General features: G+C 41.4%; 3 protein-coding genes across 3 annotated transcripts; 2 read left to right on the top strand and 1 right to left on the bottom strand.

The window, feature by feature from the left end:
- The first annotated feature begins 7,730 nt into the window (after positions 1-7,730).
- On the top strand, positions 7,731-10,919 carry LOC106837829 (histone H2A type 1-E). Its single transcript, XM_044777047.2, has one exon. The coding sequence runs from the start codon at positions 10,527-10,529 to the stop codon at positions 10,917-10,919; it is 393 nt and encodes a 130-aa protein (XP_044632982.1). The 5' UTR covers positions 7,731-10,526.
- A 990-nt stretch (positions 10,920-11,909) lies between these two features.
- On the top strand, positions 11,910-13,091 carry LOC106837885 (histone H3.1). The gene has a single exon (XM_044777041.2). The coding sequence runs from the start codon at positions 11,929-11,931 to the stop codon at positions 12,337-12,339; it is 411 nt and encodes a 136-aa protein (XP_044632976.1). The 5' UTR covers positions 11,910-11,928; the 3' UTR covers positions 12,340-13,091.
- A 6,136-nt stretch (positions 13,092-19,227) lies between these two features.
- Positions 19,228-20,999, bottom strand: H1-2 (H1.2 linker histone, cluster member). Its single transcript, XM_014851551.3, has one exon. The coding sequence runs from the start codon at positions 20,933-20,935 to the stop codon at positions 20,294-20,296; it is 642 nt and encodes a 213-aa protein (XP_014707037.1). The 5' UTR covers positions 20,936-20,999; the 3' UTR covers positions 19,228-20,293.
- Positions 21,000-26,720: the final 5,721 nt, after the last annotated feature.

Here is a 26,720-nt window from a genome sequence, read left to right as displayed (position 1 = left end):
GATCTGCGTAATAATGTTATTTCTTAGCCTCTTCAGAAAGATCTTCTGAGGTAGCGATTATTTTCTCCTCACCTTGTTCTTCATGACTGATGCGGGGTCGGTGAGCCGAGGAGTCGAAAGAAAGATTTCTTAGACTCTCAAGATCTGGCAGTAGTGCTCTTTTATTTAGAGAATAGTGTGGAATAGCATGGGGACAGGACCCATGGGCAGTCAGAGCTTCTGCTGCCGCTGCTTCTGCTGCCCCCGCTGGCATGGGGACAGGACCCACGGGCAGGCAGAGCAGCTGCTGCTGCCCCCGCTGACATGGGGACAGGACCCATGGGCAGGCAGAGCTGGTGTGTGGGGACAGGACCCACGGGCAGTCAGAGCTCCTGCTGCTGCCCCGAGTTGAGGGTTAGGGCTAATTTTATAAGGCATAGGTATATGATTCATCTCTTTACAAGACAAAGGAAAGAACATGAAAAAAAGTTAAAATGGTATCAGTGCGGGTGGGGTCTGGTCATTGGGTGATCCCATGACTTTTAGACAAGAATCAAATCGGATTAAGTGAAGGTCAGAAGCCACCACCCTAAACCAGTTACATGAGATTGCCAGACAGCAACCAACTTAAGTTCTTGCCTCTGGCATTGATTAAGAGCTTCTAGAGATTAAGACCATCCCCCCTTCTTCCTGGCACAGAGAGGGAGGCATCTTCACAGATAGAGGTTTCCCTTAGAAATGTAAATGTTTCCCAACAAAGGGGCAAACAAATTCCATGCCTTGGAACCTGAATCTCATCTGTAGTTTTAAAACTAACCAGCCTAAAAATCCTCATCATAAGCCATTTTAAAATTAAGCAGCCTAAAAATCCTCATCAATGACTTTTGCTTGTCTGTTTACTTTCTGCCTTCTCTCTCTTTCTCTTTCCTTCCTTCCTCCTTTTTTACTCTCATTTCTTCCCAATGTTTGATATTTTACCTAAAACTATATCCTGAGTTGACAAGCTCAAACCAAAACCTAGACCTCCTAAACTCAAAGCTAGGCCTTTTTGCCATCTGTTCTGACACCTGGCTGATCTTTAACAAGCGAACGGTGATAAACCAAATGGCAAGCAATAAGATATCTTGGAGCATATGAGGAAGCCATTTGGTGTAAACGTAATTTGGCCTGACCTTGTTCTTTCAAGAGGGCCTGATGTGGCTGTTGAGCATACATTGTATATCTGCTTTAAGCATTTGCTATGTCCCAAGGACAAGAAGAAATCACCTTGAGGTAAAGATACACCCCCCCACCTCCGCCTAAGGATAACCATCTCTCCCTAGGCTAAGAATTGATTGCTGTGCTCACCCTGTGACTACCCAGGTCAAGACAACAGACTTACTTCCTTCTGCGTCAGTCAATCACTTTGCCAACAGAGCAATCTCATGACTATTGTGAAAGGGACATTTCTATCATATGTGACCCACGCTCTTTGATAGTATGTAACCACTCTGTACACCCCGACTTCTTTGGTGCCCTTCCTTCCTTGGGGAAAGAAGGCCCCAGGCTAAGCTAGTCCTCAGATCTGGCTCATAATAAACTCACCCCAATTTTCATTTATAGATTGGTTGTGGACTATTTTCATCGAAAGTGGGGAATTTAAAAAAAAAGAAAATCAGATGCCTGAAGTCAGTGGTAGACCCTGGATCTGTAGCGGGGATTGAGAAGCCAGGAAAAAAATTTATGAATCTCCCCAGTTGATTCTGATGAGGCACCAATTCTGCCCATAGCAGAGCCAGTAGGCAAGCCCATGAAATTGAGTGAAATACTAGAAAGGTATATACACCCCCGTTCCTAATAAACAGCCACATCTTCTTCAGAGCTCCAGCCTCTGAGTGACAAAGCCAACAGGAGGAAAGCTACCTGTACTACACCCCAGTGCTCCTTTCAGTTATGGAAAGTTTTGCTTACCTCCCTATCCAACAAAGAAGACTTGAAGGCAATTTATCTTATATACAGATTTTATTTTTTTAACACATATCCCTTAGTTGCTTTCCTGAAAGACTGTTTACATTCCTATTAACAGTATTATTTTGCTGACTTCCACAAGTCCTCTTGAACAGTGGATGTTGTCAGTCTTTTAAATCTTTTCAATTCTGAGACATGAACAATTAAATCTCGTTGTTTTTATTTTGAAAACAACTACTATTAATGAACATTTTGATAATCACACTTTTTTCTATTATGTTTGATTACTTACGTCCCTTGTCCATTTTCCTTTGAGTTGTGGTCTATTTACTATCTTTTAAACAGGTGATTTCCATGAATGAAGAGGTTATTATATCTGAGGGCTTATTATATGCCTGTTACATCTCTAAGCTCTTTGTAAATATAAATTCATTAAATCTTCATGGAAATTCAGCACAGTATAAGTACTATTATTATTGAAGGGGAACAGAATACACTACCCCAAAATGTGCCACTTTAGCAAGTGCATTATTTTGAGCTGAAGGCTATTGAAACGTAGCAGACTCAGGAAAAGATTTTTACTTCCCTATTAACTGCCTAAAAAATTTAGAGAAGGCGCCTATACCAGAAAGACAGCTATTGCCAGAGATAACTTTCTTTTTTTTTTAAAGATTTTATTTTTTCCTTTTTCTCCCCAAAGCCCCCCGGTACATAGTTGTGTATTCTTCGTTGTGGGTTCCTCTAGTTGTGGCATGCGGGACGCTGCTTCAGCGTGGTCTGACGAGCAGTGCCATGTCCGCGCCCAGGATTCGAACCGACGAAACACTGGGCCGCCTGCAGCGGAGCGCGCGAACGTAACCACTCAGCCACGGGGCCAGCCCCGATAACTTTCTTTTTTTCATCTGAAAGACTTACTTGCACGGCAGGGCAAACATCTGATCAGAAAAACATCTGCTCTTCTTATCTTCCTGTGAATCGCCCTCCCCGCCTTTGAAGCCCTAGGCCTCCAGTCCATTCCTTAGCTCAGGATGGCATATTAACCTCAGTTGCTTGACTGCCTTTGAGTGTCATATTTTTATGGGACTCCTGTATGTATGAAATTAAATGTGTTTTTCTTCTGTTAATCTGTCCTTTGTCAATTTAATTATTAGACCAGCCAAAGAACTTAGAAGGAAAGAAGGGAAAAGTTTTCTGCCCCTACATTATCATGCCTGTTTTACAGATAAAAACAAATGGCATAGCCACTCGTTGAGTTCTATATAGTTGCTGATTTTTTGTCTGGTCATTCTACCAATTATTAAGAGAGGAGTGTTGAATTTTCTACCTATAATTGTGAATTACTCTACTACTTTCAGTTCTATCAGTTTTTGCTTCATATATTTTGCAGTTCTGTTATTTGGTGCATATACATTTAGAATTGTTTGGTTTTCTTATGGGATTGACCCTTTTACCATTCTGTAATGTCTCTTTCTGTCCATGGTAATTTTCTTTGCTCTTAACTTTACTTATCTGATATTAATACTGGCACTCCTCCTTTTGCTGATGTTTGAATGGTTTATCCTTTTCAATCCTTTAATTTCAATATGTATGTATAATTATATTTGAAGTGAGTTTCTTGTAGACAGTGAAAGGGAGCAGAATTTGCCATCCCAAAATATGCCTCTGTAGGAGAGAAAGATTAATTCCTCCACCCTCTAGGTCCTTCTGGCTGGGCTATTAATTAAATTGACATGAGACAGAATAACAGGAGAAAATCAAACAAAGCCTTATAACACGTAAACATGGGAGAAACCCAGGAAAACTGAGCAACTTGCCAGAATGACCAAAGCTGCCACCTTAAATACCACCTTCAGCTAAAGATAAAGGAGGACGTTGAGGGTGGGGGGAGTCAGTTATGGGAGATTACCAGAAAAGCACAGCAAACAAGAGTAAGGTTATGATGTAGATTTAAGTCCTTGCCTTCTGCATTGATAAAAGTTTCTAGAAATAAGGTCATCCCCCTTTTCCTGGCACAGAAAAGGAGATATATTTACAAATGGTGATTTCCCTTACAAATGTAACTGTCTTTTACAAAGGGTAACTACTACTTGGTTTTTAGAACTTTTCCCATGTCTACAGCTTTTGTTTTGTTTTGTCTTGTTTTTTTTAAATAGCCAGTCAAAAATCATCCTTATGCCATAGAGACACATCTTAAGGTGGCAAATTCTGACTCCCCACAGCTTTTTGGCACAATGATTATCTTGAGCTGATTATTTTTTAAAAACAGGCTGTGTGAACAAACCTTGTTACTTCTCTACCATTTGCTACCTGTGGTCCAAACCCGTTTGTGTTTTTAATTATTTAGAAATTTATTGTTTCATTGTCTAAAAGGTATAAAAGTTTCCCTCTCTGGTTACTTCTTCAGGTCTTTATGCTCTTGTGAAGGCTCCCTTGTATATGTAAAAATTTAATAAAATTTGTAGGCTTTTCTCCTGTTAATCTGTCTCTGTTAGTTTAATTTTCAGATCCAGCCAGAGACCCTAAGAGGGTTCAGGGAAACGTTCTCCCCTACAACATGTTAGGGCTTAAATTTGCCATTTTGTTTTTTGTTTTCTAGTGTTTTTTCGTTTTCTATTTTTCTCTCACTGTTATTCATTTCTCTGTTTTCTATTTCCAGCTTTCCTGTGGGTTACTTGATTATCTTCTTTAAACAACTCCAATTTGATTTATCTATTGTCTTTGGATAGCTTTTTACTGATTGCTCTATTGCATGTACATAACATCACAGTCTACTGGGAGCATGTTACCAGTTCAAGTGTACAAAGGTTAAGGCCTTTTAAATTTTTTTAGTCTCCCCTGTTTATAATATAATTTTCTTAAATATTTCCTCTGCATACATGGAGAACCACATCAGATAACGTTAGAAATTTTGCTTCTAAACATAATTTAGAAAACTCAAGAGGATTGTATTTACCTGTATTTCTGTTTTTCCTTCTTCCTTCCTAATATTCCAAAAATCTGATATTATTTCCTTTCTTTATCAAAAAGTTCCTTTGCTATTGTTCTATGCATAGATATGCTGGCAGCAAATCCCCTTATTTCCTTTCATCTGAGAATATCTTTATTTCCTTACTAATTTCTAAAGGACATGAAAGTTAGGGTGACAATAGCAGTTCTTTTAGCTCTTGGAAAATGTGACCTTTCCTTTTGGCCTGTATTTTGTGACAAGAAATCTTCTGTCATTTGAATTGATTTTTCTCTTATATCAAGGTTTTGTTTCTTTGGCAGCTTGTGAGATATTTTCTTTGTCTTTAGTTTGCATAACTTTATTATGTGTTTTTGCATAAATTTCTTTGGGTTTATTCTATTTGGGATTTGTGTTGCTTCTTAAATCTGTAAATTTATGTCTTTTGTCAAGTGTAGGAAGTTTTCAGCCATTATTTCTTCAAATACTTATTCAACACCACCCTCTTTTCTCCTCTCCTTTTTGTACTCTAATGACATGAATGTTAGATCTTTTGTTATAGTCCCACATATCTCTGATGTTCATTTTTTTCCCCAGTCTATTCTCTCTCTGTTGTTCAAATTGGGTAATTTCTATTTTTTTATCTTCAGGTTCACTGATTCTTTCCTCTATTCTTTCCACTCTGCTGTTGAACCCATCCATTGACTTTTTATTTCAGTCATTATATTTTTCAGTTCTAAAACTTGAATTTTGTTCTTCTTTGTATCTTTTATTTCTTGGCTGAGACTTCCTAGTGTTTCAAGTGTGTCTGTAATTACTCATTGAACTTTTTTTTTTTTTAAAGATTGCCACCTGAGCTAACAACTGTGGCCAATCTTTTTTTCTTTTTTTCTGCTTTATCTCCCCAAATTCCCCCTGGTACATAGCTGTATATCTTAGTTGCAGGTTCTTCTAGTTGTGGCATATGGGATGCCGCCTCAGCGTGGCCTGATGAGCGGTGCCATGTCCGTGCCCAGGATCCGAACCAGCGAAACCCTGGGCTGCCACAGTGGAGTGTGCAAACTTTTAACCACTCAGCCATGGGGCCAGCCCCTCATTGAACTATTTTTACGATAGCTGCTTTAAAATCCCAGTTGGGTAATTCCAACACGTGTGTCATCTTGGTCTTAATATTTATTGATTGTCTTTTCTCACTCAAATGGAGATTTTCCTTCTTATTGGTATGACAAGTAATTTTTCTTTTTTATCTTATCATGGACATTTTGGGCATTGTTATGAGACTCAGGATCTTATTTAATTTTGGGGTTTTAGGAGACTCCCCCTTGCCTCAGGTGGAAGGAGGGACACTGCCTCTTTATTGCTAGGTGGGAGTGAAAGTCCAGGTTCCCCTCTCAGCTTCCTTTGACATGCCCAGAGGGGGAAAGTGCCTCATTATTGCTGGGCAGGGGTGGAAGTCAAAGATCCGCATGTGGTCTCCATTGAAACCCTATAGGTGGGAAGATGGGGAGTGCAGTGGTTATTTCTTAAGTCTTCTTAAGGTTGTCCCTTTCCTGGTCTTTTGGTTAAAAAGAACTGGCTTTTCTTGTTTTGTGTTTTTGTTTTTCACTTACTCTCTTTGGCATTTCTAGATTGCCAACTTCTTCAGTACAAAGCCCAGGATACATGAGGCAAAAAGAAATCCTGGGAAATATACCACTGTGTTGGTTCCTGTAGGGGAACAGAATTGACTACCTCAAAATGTGTCTCTTTGGCTTGATTATTTTTAAGAACAAAAAATTCAGGAAGAATCGTTGATCTACCCCCTAACTGTCTAAAATAATTTGAGATTAGAAGGCCTGTTCCAGGAAGGAGCTATAACCATAGCTAACTATAGTATCATATGAACTAGGTATGGTAGACAGCGGGGAGCCTAGCAAGGCCCATTTGATCAAAGTCCTCTCCATGTCCCACTATCTCTGAAAGGCATAGCAAACATTTGTTTACCAAACATTTGCTTTCCCATCTCCATGTGAATTGTCTTCCTCCCCTTTGAAGTCCCAAACCCCTACCCCCAACATTCTCTTTTGTCTTAACTGAAGATGATATTTAAAGTGGTGGCTTTGGCCATATTGGTGAGTTACTGTTTTCCTCTGTTTCTCCCATGTACACATGTTAATAAACTTCGTTTGTCTCCTGTTAATCTGCCTGATACTAGTTTAATTCTTAGACCAGTCAGAAGAACCTAGAAGGGGAGAGGAAGATTTTTTTTCTCCTCTACAATCCTTATGTTGCCAGTCTTCAACCAGTGTTCCATAATGTATTTAAGGTAAGGAGTGGTGGCCCTCAGAATAAATTAATACATTAAAAGCATTTATGCTTCTAACTCTTGCAGTGTTCAGATGAGTGACAGAATCTACTCCTGAACATGCTCAAAACAAATCCAGGATCTTTCAAATGCTACTGTTTGTAGGGGACGAAAACATTCTCCTCTACCCTCCTAGGGTCTCTGGCTGGGCATAAGAATTGAACTGACATAAGACAGATTAAAAGGATAAAAGCATGCAAGCTTTATTATTTTAAATGTACAAGGGAGATTTCACAAGAAAAATGAACAGCCAAAGAAGCAGTGAGAGTTGAGTGCTTATATACTGAATTGGACAAAGAGTACTAAGTTGTGAAAATGTGACAAGGCAAAGGGATTGGGCTAGGGTAGTTAATTGGGTGTAGTAATAAGGAAGATAAGGGTTAGTTTAACAAAGTGCGTTTGTACAGATTTCTCTCAACCTCAAATTCCTGTCCTTGGTGGTGAGAATGTCTCTTTCCTTCTGGTACAGTGGGGACACTTTTCACACGGGAATTTCATCTCCTGCTTTTAAGAAAAAGAAAGAAGGTCTGAGTGTCTTTCTTGCAGCTGCTATTTTTTCAAGTTCTTTTAACACAAAATTGTCAATATGCCAGGGAAACATATTTAGGGATGGCGAGTTTTAGATTCCTTCAACAATAACCTTGATGCCAGCTAGTTTTTCCTCAAGTGCATTCAAGTCACATTATAGTTTTTAGACCTATATTGAGCAAATAATAGATATTTACTTTTTTCCATTGCTTCTACAAACCAATGGGTGTCAAAGTGTCCTGCTCCCGGAGTTGGAGTTGTTATTGGGGAGCAAGTACTTTTCCTTTCATATTTATATGGACAAATTTACCCCCACACATTTTTTTCAAAGCTAAGTGCCTAGAATTTACTGATTTTGAGAACTTGCTGACAAGATTTCATCAAGTTGTTCTACTCATAGCAGATGCCAGTGTTTGTTGATTTGCTTGACTCAGAGTGAATTGGATGACCTGAAGATTTCTTCTCATCCATGATTCAATGGAGTATAGATTCTTGATGTTATGACTATCTGTACTCCTGCTCCTATTCTGGGTTTTTGAAGCAGGTCTTAATCTTGGCTTCTGTTTTACCTAGCCCTGTACACACCCACTACTCCAACCAAAATGACCTACAGTTTGTTCAGGAAATTAGAACAGTTCTACCTAGTGGCCCTTGGCTCATATGTTCCCCTGGCTTTGAATGCATCTGGACTTTTATTGAAGTATTTATTCTCCCTACCTGGCTAGCTTCTTCATCTCTTTCAGGTTTGAACTTAAGTGACACCCTCTTGGTGACTCTTTCCCTGGTCCTCCCTGTTTGTCTCACATATGCCCTTTCCTTACTTTATTTTTCTCCACAGCACTCACCACCAAAAATTACACTCCATGCTTTTGCTATGTACTAGCTTACTGAGTGCCTTTTAGACTAGAAGAGCATCACCACAAAGGCATGGGTTGTCTCCTGCTTTGTTTTGCTATGTTCCGTGCACCTGGAACACTCTCTGGCACTTAGAAGGTGCTCAGTAAATATATGATGAATAAATGCTGGATACTCAACTTCCTCATGAATTCTCACGGCCCTTCTAATTCACAGTGATTACTCTTCTCTATGTGCTCTTACATTATTTATTGCTTAAAACCTTCACTTTCTGATACAGAATATACTCTACTATTTAATCTTCAGGCATACAAGCCTTCCCTTTTCAAATTAGAGGACAGTCCTTGAAGCAGCATCTGAGATATCTTTTTACATCTCCATCTTTGGTCTTGCAACATTTCAAAGACACTGAGCCAGTGGTTATTGATGTTTATTGTTGTTGATGATGACGACGATGATAAAAAATAAAAAGGAGGTTAAATATTCTTAACAGAAAAAGTCACAGGAACCAGAAGATGCAACAGAAGGGAAAAAAAAAAGACACAAAAGCAGCACACCTTTACCCTCCTACCAGGTTTCCTGGATCCAAAGATGGTTCTCTGACAGAGTTGGCTTAGGAGTAAATTTTCTCACTCAGGCTCTTGTTCCTTTTACCATCTTGTTTGGGATTCAGCAGACCTTTAGGCTTGAGCCTTCACAAATTTCTGAAGTAATTATCCACCTCCATCCAGGCCTCATGCACTTCGAGCTCATGGACCACAAAAGGAAAAAGAGTAAGATTTCTCTTGGCAATCTCTCTTGACTTTACGTTCCTTGATGTGAGAGCTTAGACCACGTAAAGCCTACAGTAATATTAATATAGTGTTTTATAATACATACAGTAATCTCATTGTGCGCATTCCTGTGCTATGGGGTGTTTGTTCCCTCATTTCCTAAAAGAGCTCCGAGACTCCTTGCCCTTGTGTGCTCTAACAAGAGGACAGCAAGGGATAACAAGCAGTAGCATATGGAGGATGATGGAGGAGTTTTCTGAAATAACTACAATCCGTGTGTTGTAGCCAACTGAGAAAAGAGGGAGGGTAAGAGGGTTGTGAAAGGCACTATAGAATGATGACAAAGACTTTTCCAGCCAGGAGACTGGTCTTGGTCCCATTAACACTGTTACCTTGGGTAAGGTGAAAAAACTTAACAAAACAAAAACCAAGCTGGGTCTTTCAGTTTTGGGATCTCTAAAATGAGAACAGTACTCACTCTACAGACCTTCAAGGTAATTCCAGAAAGCCTCAAAGCCTCATATGCAGGATATGAATGAAATGGAAGACTTGCTGGCCTCGGTCATCCAGGTGGATCCAGGTGGATGGATCATCCAGTTCTTGCTTTCAGTTTTCACCGTTCAGATAATTTAAGAAGACTTGGGTTACCACAAAGAATTGTTTCTTTCTCCCTCTTCTCTGCTGTGAGATTTAAAAGGGATAAAGCAACGCCTGGCAGAGACATACCTCTTAAATGTTACGTATTTAGAAATTGCTCCGCGTTTACTCCTTTCCAAAATAATGAGACACAGTGCAGGAAAAGGACCAGTAGCCAAAAGTGAGAACAATGAGCACAAATCCATCTTGCTTCTGATTGCCTTTAGGAATAGTATTTTCAGTAAACCAAATCGATTCAGGTATGAAAGTATTAAATTAATATTAAAGTAAAGGCTCATCGGACTAGATTAGATTGGAGCAAACAAAAACCTCATTCTAGACGGAAGGATGATATGCAAATGAGGGATGCTGGTTGTGATTTCCCATTGGTTACTTTATAATAGCCAATGGGAGAAGTTCACGCAGCCTACCTCCAGTTACTATAAATAGTTCTCTTACTGGTGCTTGTGTTTTTTGCGTTCGCCTTTTTTCTTGAAGGTGTTTGCTTTTCAGGGTAGTTATGTCTGGCCGTGGAAAACAAGGTGGAAAGGCTCGTGCCAAGGCCAAGACCCGCTCTTCTCGGGCTGGGCTGCAGTTCCCCGTAGGCCGAGTGCACCGCCTGCTCCGCAAGGGCAACTACGCCGAGCGGGTCGGGGCCGGCGCGCCGGTGTACCTGGCGGCGGTGCTGGAGTACCTGACGGCCGAGATCCTGGAGCTGGCGGGCAACGCGGCCCGCGACAACAAGAAGACGCGCATCATCCCGCGTCACCTGCAGCTGGCCATCCGCAACGACGAGGAGCTCAACAAGCTCCTGGGGCGCGTGACTATCGCGCAGGGCGGAGTCTTGCCCAATATCCAGGCTGTGCTGCTGCCCAAGAAGACTGAAAGTCACCACAAGGCCAAGGGCAAGTAAAGTCTTGGCTTTTAGAAACCTAACTACAAAGGCTCTTTTCAGAGCCACCCACTGTTTTCAGTGAGAGAGCTGTCATACTTTACGATGTCCACGGAAATAATTGTGTTTTTAAGGCGAAATGTCAACTAGTAAGTTACACGAGGAATATTTGGCCCCCATAAAAATTCAGAAAATTAGCTGTTAGGGAGGAAAGCCATATCGTGAGTCTACGGTAAATGCGGCTACGGCGCTGACCGGGTTAAGTGTGTAAGTGACTCAGCGTCTAATCATGCAGAAGGGGCACCGCCAGCCTTGGTTCCAAGCGGTGAGTTTTGTAAACTTCACAAGTCATAAAGCTTCACATTTTAGCGAATGAGGAAAGGATAATAGTGAAAGGCCCTGGATTCTTAAAAGTTAAATTCAACGTTTTATGCTGAAGATGTGAAGAAACACCCACATCCTCTCCATCCCGATTCAACGTTTTCTAAATGCGTTACACATTTGCTGAAGCGATTGAGGGCAAGTCAACAGATCCTTTTCACTTCGCTCTTGTAAGTCAAAGCATTTTCCTAATTGTTCACAATATTCGTGCCACACCCAAGAAAATAACTGGATATCATTTTAGATGCAGCCGATATATAAATTTTCCTAAACCCCTCCAAAATGATGGTTACTTAAAAAAAATCCATAGGCGGTTTCTGCGTTGCTTTGTGTGATTACTTTGCTTTATATTTTAAGACCTCAGAAGCTTTCAGGGCAAGATGTTTTTCCACAGTGGATTTAGAAGCGAAAGGGTAAATAAAATGACGTCAGTGTAGCTACGGTGAAGGGCAGGGCTTCGGATGCATTGACCAACCTGAAAGCAACTCTTAATCCGGGCAGCCAGGCACGAAGCTGGACCAATCCGGGGAGGGCGCGGGGACTTTTGAATGTTCTTGGGCCCAATAGTTGCTGACCTGGCTGTATAAAAGAAGGATGGCTCCGTGCTGTACACTGGCGTCTGAAAAGACAGTCTTTGTGAGCTTTCGTGATGGCTCGTACTAAGCAGACGGCTCGTAAGTCCACCGGCGGCAAGGCGCCGCGCAAGCAGCTGGCCACGAAGGCGGCCCGCAAGAGTGCCCCGGCCACGGGCGGCGTGAAGAAGCCCCATCGCTACCGGCCCGGCACGGTGGCCCTGCGCGAGATCCGCCGCTACCAGAAGTCCACCGAGCTGCTGATCCGCAAGCTGCCCTTCCAGCGCCTGGTGCGCGAGATCGCGCAGGACTTCAAGACCGACCTGCGCTTCCAGAGCTCGGCCGTGATGGCGCTGCAGGAGGCGTGCGAGGCCTACCTGGTGGGGCTCTTCGAGGACACCAACCTGTGTGCCATCCACGCCAAGCGCGTCACCATCATGCCCAAGGACATCCAGCTCGCGCGCCGCATCCGTGGGGAAAGAGCATAAAGCAAGTTTTTCTCTCTGACTGAAAAGGCTCTTTTCAGAGCCACCCACAATTTCACTTAAAAGCAGTTGTAATTTGTATATTTCAATCGCTGAGAGAAAAAATGTTACACGTTGAAACGTATGTTTAATAGTAGGCCTTCTAAAAGTTAGTTGGCTGCTTTCTAAATTTAAGTGAGATCACTTACGTGGCGTTAGATCTAGGTACTCGAGAGCTACGTGTGTCCTGCCTAGTGGTTTGCAGAATGCAGTTCTGGTCCCTTCTGACATTAACACAAAATTTAACCTGTGCGGGATATAAAAGCCAAAAAAAGCTTTTAATTGTATTTTGTATTATCCAGTTTTCTCTAAAGTAGTTGTAATCTTAGACCTTTAATTTTCAGACATCTTTATATTGACCCTCTCGTTTTTTCCCTATTTAATAATTTGAGCTTTGTCAGGTTAAAGACAACAGCGTTTGGGTCTATTTATATAGAGTTCCCTGACCACGTCTTGCCACTCCTACTTTTAATCCATCTAGCAAAACAAGCAAATATGTCTAACAGCAGTGTCAGTGTACACAAAATGCCCAGTAGGCCACAAAATAGTCACTAGCTCTAGAATACAGTTATTGGTCTATCAGAAATGGGGTGGTAGCTCAGGTGGTAGAAGCTGACTTCAGTACTCACCAGTAGAGGTCCATTAAATAAGTTTATGGAACAAGAAAGATAGGATTTGCCTATCATTCTCCAAAGTTCCTTTGCCTAGACATCTTAAATCAATGGGCTTTGAGATTCTGAAGGGTAGCACCTATAGAGCTTCTCTTACTCATGCCCTCCCTTTTTTTTTTTTTTGAGGAAGATTAGCCTTGAGCTAAGTGCTGCCAATCTTCCTCTTTTTGCTGAGGAAGATTGTCCCAGAGCTAACATCCATGCCCATCTTCCTCTATTTTATGTATGGGAAGCCTACCACAGCATGGCTTTCGCCAAGCCGCGCTATGTCCGTACCCGGGATCCGAACCGGTGGACCCGGGGCCGCCGAAGTGGAATGTGCGAACTTAACCGCTGCGCCACCAGGCGGGTCCCCTCATGCCCCTTTTAACAAAAATAAAAACATTGATCTAAGTGTTAATTTTCCAAATATAAAAGTATAATGTAACTGACGGGGTAGATCACGTTTTTCTGAGGCCTAAAGTGTATACAGGTTGGTGTCTCAAAACCTGCGATACAAAATTACAAGTACAAAACTAGACAGTGAAATTAATTTATAACGGGAATACAAATCAACAAATTCTAATATTACAAAAACAGACAAAACCATAGCCATCACAAAATTCAAAAATTAGCACATTTTATTATCTTTTTAATACAATACTGTAATCGCTTGCTTTCCTATAGTTTTGACTGCATATTCTGATTCCATTTTCAAAAACAATTATTTTGTAATATCTTCTATATAGACAGTGGGAAGAGAATTGAGATTTCCTCTCGGGTGCTCACAATTTTTTTTATTCTCTTGATAACTTAAAAGTTTCAACTTTGAAACATTGGTAATGTCAAGTAACTTTTTAGGACTGTTTTCAAATTTGGGAAATGCTCTGTTTTCAAATTTGGGAAATGAAGCCTCTTTCATATGTGAATTGAAAAATTTGGAAGAATTCTTCATGGACTAGCTTCTGGCTCTATACATGTCAAATGTTGATTCTTCTCTACTGTGCACTCACTTCCAGTGCTGTGTGCTCTGAATGAGTGGGTGTCATCATACGACATCTAGTCCTGCATCTTCTTGCCAGAAATCCAGGTGAGTTTGTCAAGAGCAGTAGGAATGTTCTTGAAGCCATTCTTACACCTGATTGGCTATTAACAACTGAACTATATATGAGCACATCTGCAAATCACATTATATGTCTCATTAACCCCAAACTAAATATATATTCAAGTAAATTTTCTCTTCCCAAATCCCAAATACGCTCATCAGCATCCCAACATAATCAGACAAAAGGTGAACTGTAATGGAAGGGAAGATCCAGTGGAAATAAACAATGCTTTTAACCAGCTGTGATTAAAGTATCTTAACACTGTAGATTTTAAAAACATGACACCAAGTGAACACACTCTCAGGGGCCCCTCCCGTGGCCATGGAAGTGCACGGCCTGACACCCCAGTTTCATTAGTTTCAAGGTAAATCTGCCTTGGAACTGACTATGCTTTTCTCAATTATACATGGCCTTCCCCTGCCCTCCTACCGCTCTATTCTAACACACTTCAGCAGAGCGCCCTAGGAGCTGAGAATCATTAGTCTTGGATGGCTTTCAGGCCTCTGAGATAGAGTACTGTTTTGCGTGATGCTTTGGATGATGGTACCATTCTTACAGAGAGAGATACCAGGAGGAGAAAACTTAATAGGGAGGATATAAAGTCAACTCTGAGCAATCTGAACACTTTCCGTGTAAAGGTAAGTTCACTGGGACAACTGTGCAGGATGTTATAGATCCATTCTGTACTGAATACCATCTTCCTTTGGAAAGGGCCCCAGGGAAGGAACAAACAATAAAACCATGGATTCATCAGGAGTCAGTCCAATACTAACACTGATAGTTTGCCATGGGTCAAGTGCCACGTGAGCTAATTGGCCTGAATTATTGTATATAATTCTTACTACGACAAGGAAAGGCAAGTTCTCTCACTATCCCCATTTTACAGAGGAGGAAACTTAGGCTAAGAGATTTTAGTAACTTGGACAAATTCATACTACTAATAACTATTGTTGCCAGGCAGTCTCACACCAAATCCACACTCTCTCTATATTTTGATCAATAAGATGGCTCAAAAATGGATGCAAGATCTAGTTTCCTATTCTAGGATAACTCTGTCTTGGAGATTGGGTCACCTCAGGGTGAATGGGGAGGAGCTGCAGTGGCCTGGCCCGGGCTCAGTTCTGTTATCAGAGTCCTCTGGTCAGAGGCCTGGTATGAGACGAAGTGGGTAGGATGACCAGAAGAAACATCAGGTCTTAGGAATGCTCTCTGCTTCAGGGCCAAGTCAGAATAATTAGTTCCTTGGAAACATCTGGATTCTGCTCCAGAGCAAGTGTTCACTTCTATCTTCCCCACAATATTTAACTATAGAGCTGTATTGTCCAAGATGGTAGCCACCAGCTAGCAAGCATTTGAAACGTGGCTAGTCCAAATTGAGATGGGTTTAAGTGTAAAATACACACCAGATTTCAAAGAATTAGTATGAAAAATAGAACAAAAAGTCTCCTTAATATTTTTATATTAGATTATTGTCGAAATAATATTTTTATTATAGTGGGTTAAAATATTATGAAACTAGGTTTTGTTTCTTTCTTTTAAATGCGGCTACCAGACAAGTTTAAATTACCTATGTGGTGTTTATTATATTTCTGAGGAACTGCATGAGTAGATAGAAGATAATTATACTGACTCACTGATCAGAAACTAAGTAGCTGTGTCCTTATCACCTTATCAACCCCCAGCCTCAGTAATAATGGCACCTACCTTGAAGTGCTATGACAGGAATGTGTTTGAAAATAAATGAAGAGTGCTCAGCAACAGCGCTTGGCATGTTGTAAACGCTTGCTGTCAACATTATTGTTACTACTGTGCCCTAAATCCCTCTTCTTTTCTGAAATCCTCTAATGACGTAATCCTGTCTTGTACTGGACGTGCTCATCTCTGGCATGGATTTCAGCCACAAAATTACCTTCTACATTTCCCTCAGGCATAGAAGAAATGATACCTAGAGCTTTGCCTAGGGGAAGTAATAGAATATTCAATCTTTCCGCCATGAGAGCACTGTGTACATGTGTACAGAAAAGAAAGTTTGAAATAATGAGTTGCAAGTAGCCTTTGATTTCTGTGTTACACTTTTATCAGACATGGACAGTTCATGAATTTTCATTGTTGAATTATCAGTCAGCAGTTTAGTTTCTGCAGTATGTGTTGCCATCTTTGCCTAATCAGCTATGTTTGGGCAAATAATGGAATATATTATTGCCATTGTCAGTCTTACTTGAAATAAATGAAATATTAAAAATTATAATATTAATGTCAAAATAAAATATGGGTTTCATAAACTACATAAAATCAAGACAAGGACCTTTTTCTTAAAGTGGTCAATTTTTAGATTCAAATGAATGTTTATTAGACTTAAGCCAGTCAATCACGTGAACAATTGTGAGGAAATGGAACAAAATGAAAGAAGAGGGACAAAACTGAGAAAACATATTGTTGAAGACTGTACCTAAATGCTAGGTAAAAGTAGACATTTTTATAATAACTTTTAGCTCTCTGTGAATGAAATCTTCATCCTTTCTAGAGAAGGGTGATGATATTTGTTTTTGAGGAAAAGTAAAAGACATCCTTCATCTATGCAAATATGTTTTCAGGAGATATTCAATGTTAGGTTCAACTGTAAGTATGTAAACCCAATAAGCAGACCCTCCAAAGGCCATTCACAAGAAATTTGAAGGAAAGTTAGAGAATCAACTCCCTTTGCTTGTGTTGATTCCTCCCATGTCTAATTCTTAGAGTTGATGTGAAAATCAAGCAAATAGGTAGACTTCTAAATATTGAAGGAAAAAAGGAATATAGATGTGCATGGTGCTATTACTGGAAGCCCTAACTGTGATTGTATTTGGAGTGTCTTAATTAGGTTTCCTGGCTGCTGCAATTTGACCCAACCTGAGCTAAGTGAGGTGGTGCCAGTGGCAGTTCAGATGACTCAAAGAACTAGGAACTCAGGAGTTGTCAGAAACCCAAACATTGCAGATCTGTTCACCTCATCTCTGTTTTTCTCTGCACTTTGGCTCCATTCTGCTCATTTTTATCCACCAGATCTCTTGATTTCTCCTACATAGTGTCTAACATGGGGGCTCCCAGCCCCTGTCATCAGGTAACCTCAGTTTCTATAACTCAATTCCAGTTTTTGCACAGAAAATTTTTGATTAGTTCAAATTGGTCCAATGGCCTCTGGACCAATCAACCATCTTTTAAGGTCAGGCTCTCTTCCTCGCCCAAATTTTAGTCCACAGAGGACAGTATACAATAAGACATACTGGCATTCAAGCTTTAAACCTAAGATAAGGTTAGAGAAGACCAGGATATCTCAGAATAGAGAGCATTCTAGAGTTTCTTTGTCCATATTGTGGCCATGAGCCACACGTGGTTAACTGAGCTCTTGAAATGGGTTACTCTGATCTGAGATGTGCTGTATGAGTAAGATGCAGACATTCCAAAGACAGCATGAGAAACAAAAAAGAATGTAAAATATCTCATAAATATTTTTACATTGATTTTATGTTGAATAATAATATTTTGGATATATTGGGTTAAATAAATTATGTATATATCTTTTTGAGGAAGATTAGACCTGAGCTAACTGCTTGCCAATCCTCCTCTTTTTGCTGAGGAAGACTGGTCCTGAGCTAACATCCATGCCCGTCTTCCTCTACTTATACGTGGGATGCCTACCACAGCATGGCTTTTGCCAAGTGGTGCCATGTCCGCACCCTGAATCTGAACCGGTGAACCCTGGGCCGCCAAGAAGTGGAACGTGTGAACTTAATTGCTGCCCCACCGGGCCGGCCCCAATATATTGAGTTAAATAAATTATATTATTAAAATTTATTTCACCCGTTTCTTTTTCCCTTATTTATTGTGGCTATGGACAGAACTGTTCTAGAGATGGTTAATTCCCTCTTGCATAGATCCCTTCAATAACCAAGCATGTTTAATGTGCACTTTATGGAATGCTGGCCCCCGAAGAATTTAAAATTTCATAGGTTGCTATTTCCAACAGCAACAAAGAAGATAAAATATCTGGGAATAAAAGTAATAAATGCGAAGCTGTATTTGGAGAAAATTTAAAACATTTTCCACAGGTACAAAATATTTGAGCAAATGGAAAAACATAAAATGTTCTCAAATAGGAAAACTCTTCTCAGATTAATTTATAAATTTAGCACAATCCCAGTAAAACTAACAATAGGATGTTGAGGTTTTTTCATGTGTAATCGAAAGGTGAAGGGGGAGAATCTTAAAGTACATGTGGAAAAACAAAATAATCAAACAAGCAATAGAATAACCAGGGAAAAGAAGGATAATCTTCTGAAAAAGAAGGGTAATGAGAAGGAATTAGCTCTATCAGCTGTTAAAGTCATCTTATAACATCTCAGTTTATTAAACATTCAGTCGTTATTTGAGTGACCTACCGTGACCTACTGTAGCTCAGTATTTTCCTTAGCATTGAAGATAGCGCCATGAGCAATACTTAAAGCAATGTGATCCCACCTTAGGAATGGCCAGAAAGAGCAAAGGAACAAACTAGAAAACAAAGAATTAGTCCACTTATGCATGGAATTTAGCCTCTGATAAGCGTGGCATCTCAAATAGGGGTTGGGTGGAGAGGGGAGGCAGAAATGGAAGAGTTTATAAACGGTCGTGGGGGAAAAAATTATCCATATATTAAACATTACACCAAAATCAGACGGCTCCATTATTATAAATGTAAAATTAACGACACAAAATTACTGGAAGAAACCACGGGAAAATTGTCTTTCTTCCGGGTTGTGTTGCACTCTCAAAGAAGGGAAGGAGTTTCTATTCATGATCATAAAGAAAATGAAGATTAAAATATCTCAATTCAGTTGGGAGGGGAGGAGCAGGGCGGGACAGGGCGGGATAAACTCCGTGGTTACTACTACTAATACGGGAATTAACTCAGGGTAGATTCCTCATTGTGGCAATGGGCGAAAAACAGCGCTGCAGGTCTCCAGAAGCCCGTCCCTGTAAGTTGTCTCCAGAAAACGTGTCCACCAAAATAAAAACAGGATGCTGGACTTTATCCAGGAGAAACGCCGTGAATATGAAAGAATCCACAGATGATACTGTTAATGAAAACTACAGCCCTTTATTGGAGACATCACCCCCACCCACATACACATTTCCAATAGTTTCCCAATATTTTTTTTTCTCCTTCGCGTAGAAACATTTGAACTGCGCAAAAATGTGTTTAAAGCATCTTCCATTTTTAAATGCTGAAGTCTGTCTAAAATGAGGATCGGTGACCGGCCTGCCAGGACAAAATGGCCGACAAAAAGTTATTTTTGATGCTCCCGAATCCATCCATCACACCTTTGTCGAAAGTTACACGAAACGAGGAACAGAAACATTCCTGATCCAGCCATGCCCTGGGTGAGAGGGTCGTTGTGGCCGCTGTAGTTGTTTTTCAAACGCGTTCCCTTGTTGCCACGGCAAACTGGAGACTAACAGAAGAATGCGGGGCAAAGGCGCCTGCACCCATCCTCCTCCAAGGGATGGGTGCTACCAACGCCCCCAGGAGACCCTATCTTGACTTTCGAAAACACGGAAAGTGTCTCAAATGCCAGATACATTTTCATATTCGGCGAAAAGAGCAAACTCAACCCAACAGAAGCAAAACAAACAGAACAAACAGCAGGCCGACCACTATCCAATTAAATGCAGTATTAAAATCATGGGCTGCAGGAGAGGGCCAACCCGAGAGTAGGGCGGGACTTTTGAATAACTTTTCAGCCCAATCCGGATACTCCGGAAGACCAAGTAACTGGCTAGTGTCACTCGTCGTTTTTGCTGTTGAAAGGCGTGAGGCGGGGCTGGTGATCTGAAATACACCAGCTGCCCGCGGACGTCTCCAAACAGCTGACCAGGCCGCTGACCAAGAGCACCGAAGGGCAAAGGACAAGCCAGAAGGGTGGGTCCCAGCCAAACACCCTTACAGCAACCACCCTTCCGAACTTCTCACCCATCTCCAACTCCTAACCCGTCTCCAACTCCAAACCACTCCCGCGCAAGCTTACTTTAGGAGAGTTTAAAGGGAACAAAAAAACAAGTAGGGAAAGAATGTTCAGCTCTTTTTTTGAGACCTGTGGTGGCTCTGAAAAGAGCCTTTTTGGGTTGTAGAAGCAGACGTTCGACCTACTTCTTCTTGGGTGCAGCCTTCTTGGGCTTGGCAACCTTAGGCTTGGCAGCCTTGGGCTTCACAGCCTTAGGTGCGCTCTTGGCGGCCTTCTTGGGCTTGGCAGTCTTGGCTTTCTTTGGACTCTTAGCCACTTTCTTGGTCACAGCAGCTGCCGCCGGCTTCTTCGCCTTCTTCGGGGTCTTCTTGGCGCTCTTCTTCGGGGTGGCCGCTCCCGTGGCCTTCTTGGGCTTCTTAGCCGCTCCCGCAGGCTTCTTAGGCTTGGCCGCGCTCGTCTTCTTAGCTTTGGGCTTAGCTTCGCCGCTCGCCGCCTTCTTGTTGAGCTTGAAAGAGCCCGAGGCGCCGGTGCCCTTGGTCTGCACCAGAGTACCCTTGCTCACCAGGCTCTTAAGTCCCAACTTGATCCGACTGTTGTTTTTCTCCACATCGTAGCCAGCAGCCGCCAACGCCTTCTTGAGCGCAGCGAGAGACACGCCGCTGCGCTCCTTGGACGCGGCGACAGCTTTGGTGATGAGCTCGGACACCGGGGGCCCGGACGCCTTGCGGCGCGCCCCCGCAGGCTTCTTGGTTGCCTTCTTCTTCACCGGGGCCTTCTCCGCAGGAGGAGCGGCGGCAGGAGCGGCGGGAGCAGTCTCTGACATGCTGAACACCTAAGGTTCGGGTACCAGTGACAAAGCACCGATGGAGCTGCGCCTGGGCCCGGCCGCCGTATATATAGAGCGCAGGCGCGCGCTGATTGGTGCTCCGGTCGCCCGCCTGGCTGGCAGGCTCTGAACCTTCGCGGTGCGCCTAAGTTGTGTTTGTTCCACTGCACAAAAGGGGCAAAATATTAAAATGCCCCTCACTAAATCACCCGGGCTTGGTCGGGAAAGGATCCGAGAAGCCTCAGGCTTCGTGCCCTCCATTTATTTTTTCTGCAACCCCAAAGACAACGCGTCCAGGCGTCCCCAATTCCCCCAACTCCGAGGGAAGTCCAGGGCAGTCGGAGACCACTTTCTGTTTTTCTTCTAAATTACCTGTTCGCTCCTTTGCCCCTGAAAGTTCTTTTTCTCACGGGTGGTTAGGCACATCCTTCCCTTCTTTTCGGGACAAAAACGAAATGGTTTCCACCTAAATTTTCACGATAATTCTGTTTCTTCGCAAGGGAAGTAACACAGGTCCTGTGTGAATTCTGCGTACAGACCCACAGGAACTGTGGACTGGGACAAGGATTCCCGGGCCAGTCCAAAGCAGTTAGGGCGGGATGGGAGAGGGTTCCGAAGCCTTGGGGGGGTCCTGGAGGATGGGGGGGTTAGAGACTTAAATCTTTGATTTGAAAACACTGAAACTCTTTGACAAATCCCTCTTTTCATAGATGGGGGCGGGGCACTCTTTTCACTTCTCCAAAGGCGAGAAATTGGGCTGTTTTTAAAAAGCTCTCAGGTTCCCTTCTGAGTTGTGCAAGGCAGGGGGTCTGGGATAATAAGAATAGGGATAATGAGGGAGGAAGGAAGACCCCCTAAGCCTGCAAAGGACCCCCAATAGACTTGGCAGCCAGAGACATTGAGATGACCTGTTTTCAAAGAAAACACGTATTTATTTATTTATTTACTTTTGTAGGCTGCGATAAAGAGATGCATTTCAGCACATGAAAATTCTAGGTTGCTTCCAGTAACGACATCTAAACCATATCATGATATAGAAGGCCACTCTCTAACTGGGAGCTCAAAGATATAGACAGAAATAAAGCAGCTGACTTTAATAAGATACACTTTTGCCTTATAAGATGAATTATAGATTTGAAATAGAAAAACTTATACGGCAAAATTTTAAACAGAAGTAGAGGAAAAGTACTAGAACATATAAACTATTATACCAGTTTTTGTTGATGTGCTCACTGTTATCCCCTCTGAATTGGCCGTATGCATTCTATTCTAAAGTTTGCGTTACTGTAAGGCTTGCTACTTCATGTTTCATCCTTTGCTTCCAAGCATTGCTTTTTTTTTTTTCTTTGAGAAAGAAAAGGCTAAGTAAAATTTCTGCTTATATATTTAATATAATTATACATTTGTATTTAGGGACAAAAGAATTATTACAAGTTGCCATGAATTTCCATTCAAATATACATCTACATAAAAATATGTATTAAAGATGCCAGCCTTAGATTGTAACAGTCAAAAGGGGTTATGCAAATTAAGTTCAGTGATGAATGAAAAATGAGGCATCTTTTTTAGACTAAGGATTGCCCCATGGTTTCATTGAATAACATTCACTCAACATTTGTAAACTGTGTCTACTACTGATCACGTCCTCGGGGAATTAACAGCCTAATAAGATTAGTGATAGATGAATTAGCAGCCACAGAAAACTGCTGTAAACCTGCCATCTGTCAGTATGAACTGACTACAGGAATTGTCAGAAAGTATTGAAAGTGTGTGAAAAACTAAAGCACCTTCATCATACTAGTATATTTTGGTAAAAAAATAAAACAAGAACTTGCCACTTCGCTCTGATTCTATGTATGATGAGCCCGCTCCTGATCTGAAACCCAGTTAAGAGTGTGTAACCACGAGGAAAATAGCTGTGTGGGGTCTTGAGTACTAGGTCACTGGACCTCCCTTCACAAGAAATTGGTGTCCTGATTTATAAATCAGCAACATGTAAATTTGCTTACTGTGATTCGGTTCTCTAATGGGATCACTCAGGTTGACTCAATCAAATCGCATCTCTCTACAAGCAAATCTAAAGTCCAGATCTCAAATCATTAAGACACCAGTCCCCTAGCCTTGTTCCCAACCTCCTGGCCACATGGTGGAGGCCAGAAGGCAGAGAAACAAGTAACCCTTCTCCAGATCTCTGTGACTTGTGTTGAGAAAAGTTATCCAAAACTTAAAAACAAGGCGAAAATATTTCTTCATGTCTTTCCAAGCTGTATTAGAAAATTGTCTATGTCCACTTGTGAGTCATCTGATACTCTAGGACTGTGCTGTGCAATAAAATAGAATGTGAGCCGTGTACGATATTTTAAGTTTTCTAGTAGTCACATTGAAAAAAGTAAAAAGAAAAAGGCCGGTTAAAATTAGGTCCAAGGGAAAATTCAGATTATCAGTGTGGTCTTCCCACTTAAAATTGATGGCCTCAAAATAGCCATCAATTAAATTGAGGAAAGTGGCTGGCTCAGGGGCTGGCATAGTGGTTAAGTTCACACACTCTGCTTTGGTGGCCTGGGTTTGCAGGTCTGGATCCAGGTGTGGACCTACACACTGCTTATCAAGCCATGCTGTGACAGGCATCCCACATACAAAATAGAGGAAGATAGGCACAGATGTTAGCTCAGGGCCAGTCTTCTGCAGCGAAAAAAAAAAAAATTGAGGACAGTTAAATATTGCAATGCAATAAATTGTGTATTCTTCTATTTACACATATCCTGAATATTACGGTTGGCTGTTTCTGTTTCATGTTCTTCAGGTCTGGAAAGCTGGTGGGCAAAGTTAAATATGCAGACCAGAATCTCAAGTCCAAGTGGAGCTGGAGAGAGAGAGACTGGAACAGCAAGACACACTCAAAGGAGAGTGAGAGGAGTTATTGGGACGGGTGTATGGATCAGGGGCTGACAGTTGATTTTTCTTTCATTTCCTCCTTCTACCATGCCAGAATAGGGTTCTGTTTGCTTTTGGAGGTAGTTAACCTAATATTAATAAACCTTGTTGCAGGCCCTAACGGGGAGTGATTAAAACTTTCCTTTTCCTGACTCACCAGGGGACGAGGCTAATAATAGCAGCCACTCCACTGGAGTGCCTGTCAAATAGAATAAGTGCTGGGGCTTTGGTCCACTAGGAGACTGACAACATAGGGCAGCCTGAGAAAACATATGCAGGATAGAATTTCAAGAGATTAGCAGCGTAAATGAGATTGCAGGCCCTCCAGTCTGTTTTCTTGCTTCAGCTTCACAAACCATTTTTACAAATAACCCAGAGCAACTTTTCTGTTCTTTTTTCAATCTTTGCAGGTAAATGGCCAGCAATTAGGCAATTAGACTTGAGACAGAATATTTCCCCCACTAGCCTATGGGCACCTCAAGAGCTGAGACCAAAGTTTCTGTATCTTTATTCCCTGACACACCCTCAGAATACATTGGAGAAACCAACAGAGAATAGTAGTAAAGCGCATAGTAAGGAGCTTAATAAATACATAGAGAGTATTACAAAAGGAACAGTACATTGCAAAACATATTTACTTCACATTCTGGGATTGCTTTTAGAACCATGTAAGTGACTCAGGAAACTAGATCCTTAATAGCCACCTTATCCTTCAAGCTTGTTTTCAAATGACTTTAAACTGTTTCAAAAGTCAAACCTACCCCCAAAAGGATTTATCAATAGTGAGAATATATATACATTTTTGCAGCTTCCTAGTCTAGGCCTCTAACGAAGGCAGTTGTAAAGCACAAGATGTAAATATGGATTAGCCAATAGCCTTACTCAGAATAAGTATATAGCCTTACACAATGACTATTTTGGAGGAAACGTGGGCATACAAGTCTCAATAGATTTATTAGACATATATTGCTTTTTCATTCCTAGTCCATCACTATGCCATGCATGAGCTTTTCACACCTACTGAGTACTTGTTAGGCAAAAGATACCAGATGAGATAAAAACAAAGATCAGCCAAGCAAAGTGTCTCCTCTCAAAGAATGATACCTGGTGGGACTGACACAGACAAGCACAATTATCATACAGTGTGATAAATCTGATAGAACAGGCATAAACCAGTGAGAGAACAAAGAATAAAAATTAAAAATATTGGCCCAGCCTCTATGGCCTAGTGGTTAAGTTCAGTGTGCTCCACTTCAGCGACTCGGGTTTGGTTCCTCGTTGCAGACCTATGCCACTTGTCTGTCAGTGGCCATGCTGTGGCAGAGGCTCACATACAAAAAGAGGAAGACTAGCAGTGGATGTTACCTCAGGGCAAATCTTCCTCAGCAAAAGAAAAGAAGAAGAAGAAGTTAATATGCTGGTTCAACCTTTGCCTTTAAGTATTCATCAATTCAGTTAGGAAAATAAAACATCAGAGAACAGTGGTTCTCAAATGTTTAGATTTCAGGACTCCTTTACATTTCTAAAAACTACTAGGGCCCTCAAAAATTTTCGTTAATGTAGATTACATACATATAGGTATTTACTACTTTGGAAGTTAAAACAGTATTACATTTAATAATTTATATTTAATTTTATATTATTTATTAAATATTGTAAAATTATATTGCTTTATAATTACATATAATTAACATATAGCATATAATTTACTTATATTATATACCTTAGATTTGTATATAAAATCTTTAGTATATAATATTATCTAACATCACGTATTATATGTATATAAATGATGGAAGGAGAACTCAAAAAAGTTCCTCATTCCCTAGCCCATTCAAAATCCTGACAGCCCCAGGCTAATCTGACACCTGTCCAGCTGGCTGCAGGTAGAGAAGGCAGCTGAGCTGAGAGTGCAGAAGAAGGGGAAGACAGCAGCCTGGGAGCGAGCACTCTTGTTCTCAATACCAGTTCCTCCATTCACAAGCTGGCTGACCTTGCCGAGTTCTCAGCCTTTCCCAGCTTTCATTTCCTCCTCTGTAACTTAGGGCTAACAACTCTCCCCAGGGATATAGTGAGAATTCAATTACATAACGTACATATAGTTCCTGGGATTGGGCTGAGCACACAATAGTCTCTTCTTGGAGGTTTATTCCCATGAGATCCTTTCACTATGGGGTCCTCCTGTTTTGGGGTAACCCTGAGAAAGCTGGTATTCTCCTTGATTTGGAGGAGTGGGTGAGAGTAGACCAGGTCCAACAAGCTGGCTCACTCTTTCCAATTATGTGCACTTTCCCTGGCAGGCTCTGAAAGGTCATGGGACCTACATATTATACCAAGGAAGACTTCAAGAAGAGATTCTAGCAAGAGATGAAACTGAACCATCATAGAACAGAGATGTGTGTGTGTATGTGGTATGCATGAGCATGTGTGTGCATGCATGCAATTGTGTGTGTGTGTGTGTGTGTGTTGGGGAGTGATAAGTGAGCACATAACTCAAGACCATCACTGTCCCTCAGAATCTACCCCCCATTGCTGTTCTTGGAGCTCACTCCTTACCCAAAACTCAATGGGAGAAGATTATGATGACACTCACACAGTTACCCAGTCCTGCCTCCTGCATCCCAGGTGTGTACATACTTTCAATGGCAGGCAGGTGCGGCTGTCAGGGAGAGCTGTGTGTTGCCAATATGTAAAAGGGACTAAGGTTCTCCATCACCCTGCAGTTTGTACTACTGACTCACTTAAACTTGCCTAAATTAAACAAAACTTCTGATTGGGACCAAATTCTCATTCTGTTAGCTTACTTAAGGATTTGCAGCAATGTTTCCATAACTATGTAGATTTCTTA

Source organism: Equus asinus, chromosome 8 (assembly GCF_041296235.1).
Source record: "Equus asinus isolate D_3611 breed Donkey chromosome 8, EquAss-T2T_v2, whole genome shotgun sequence".
NCBI lineage: Eukaryota > Metazoa > Chordata > Mammalia > Perissodactyla > Equidae > Equus > Equus asinus.
The sequence above is the reverse complement of the archived record's forward strand: the minus strand, read 5'-3'. Positions and strand labels throughout refer to the sequence as shown.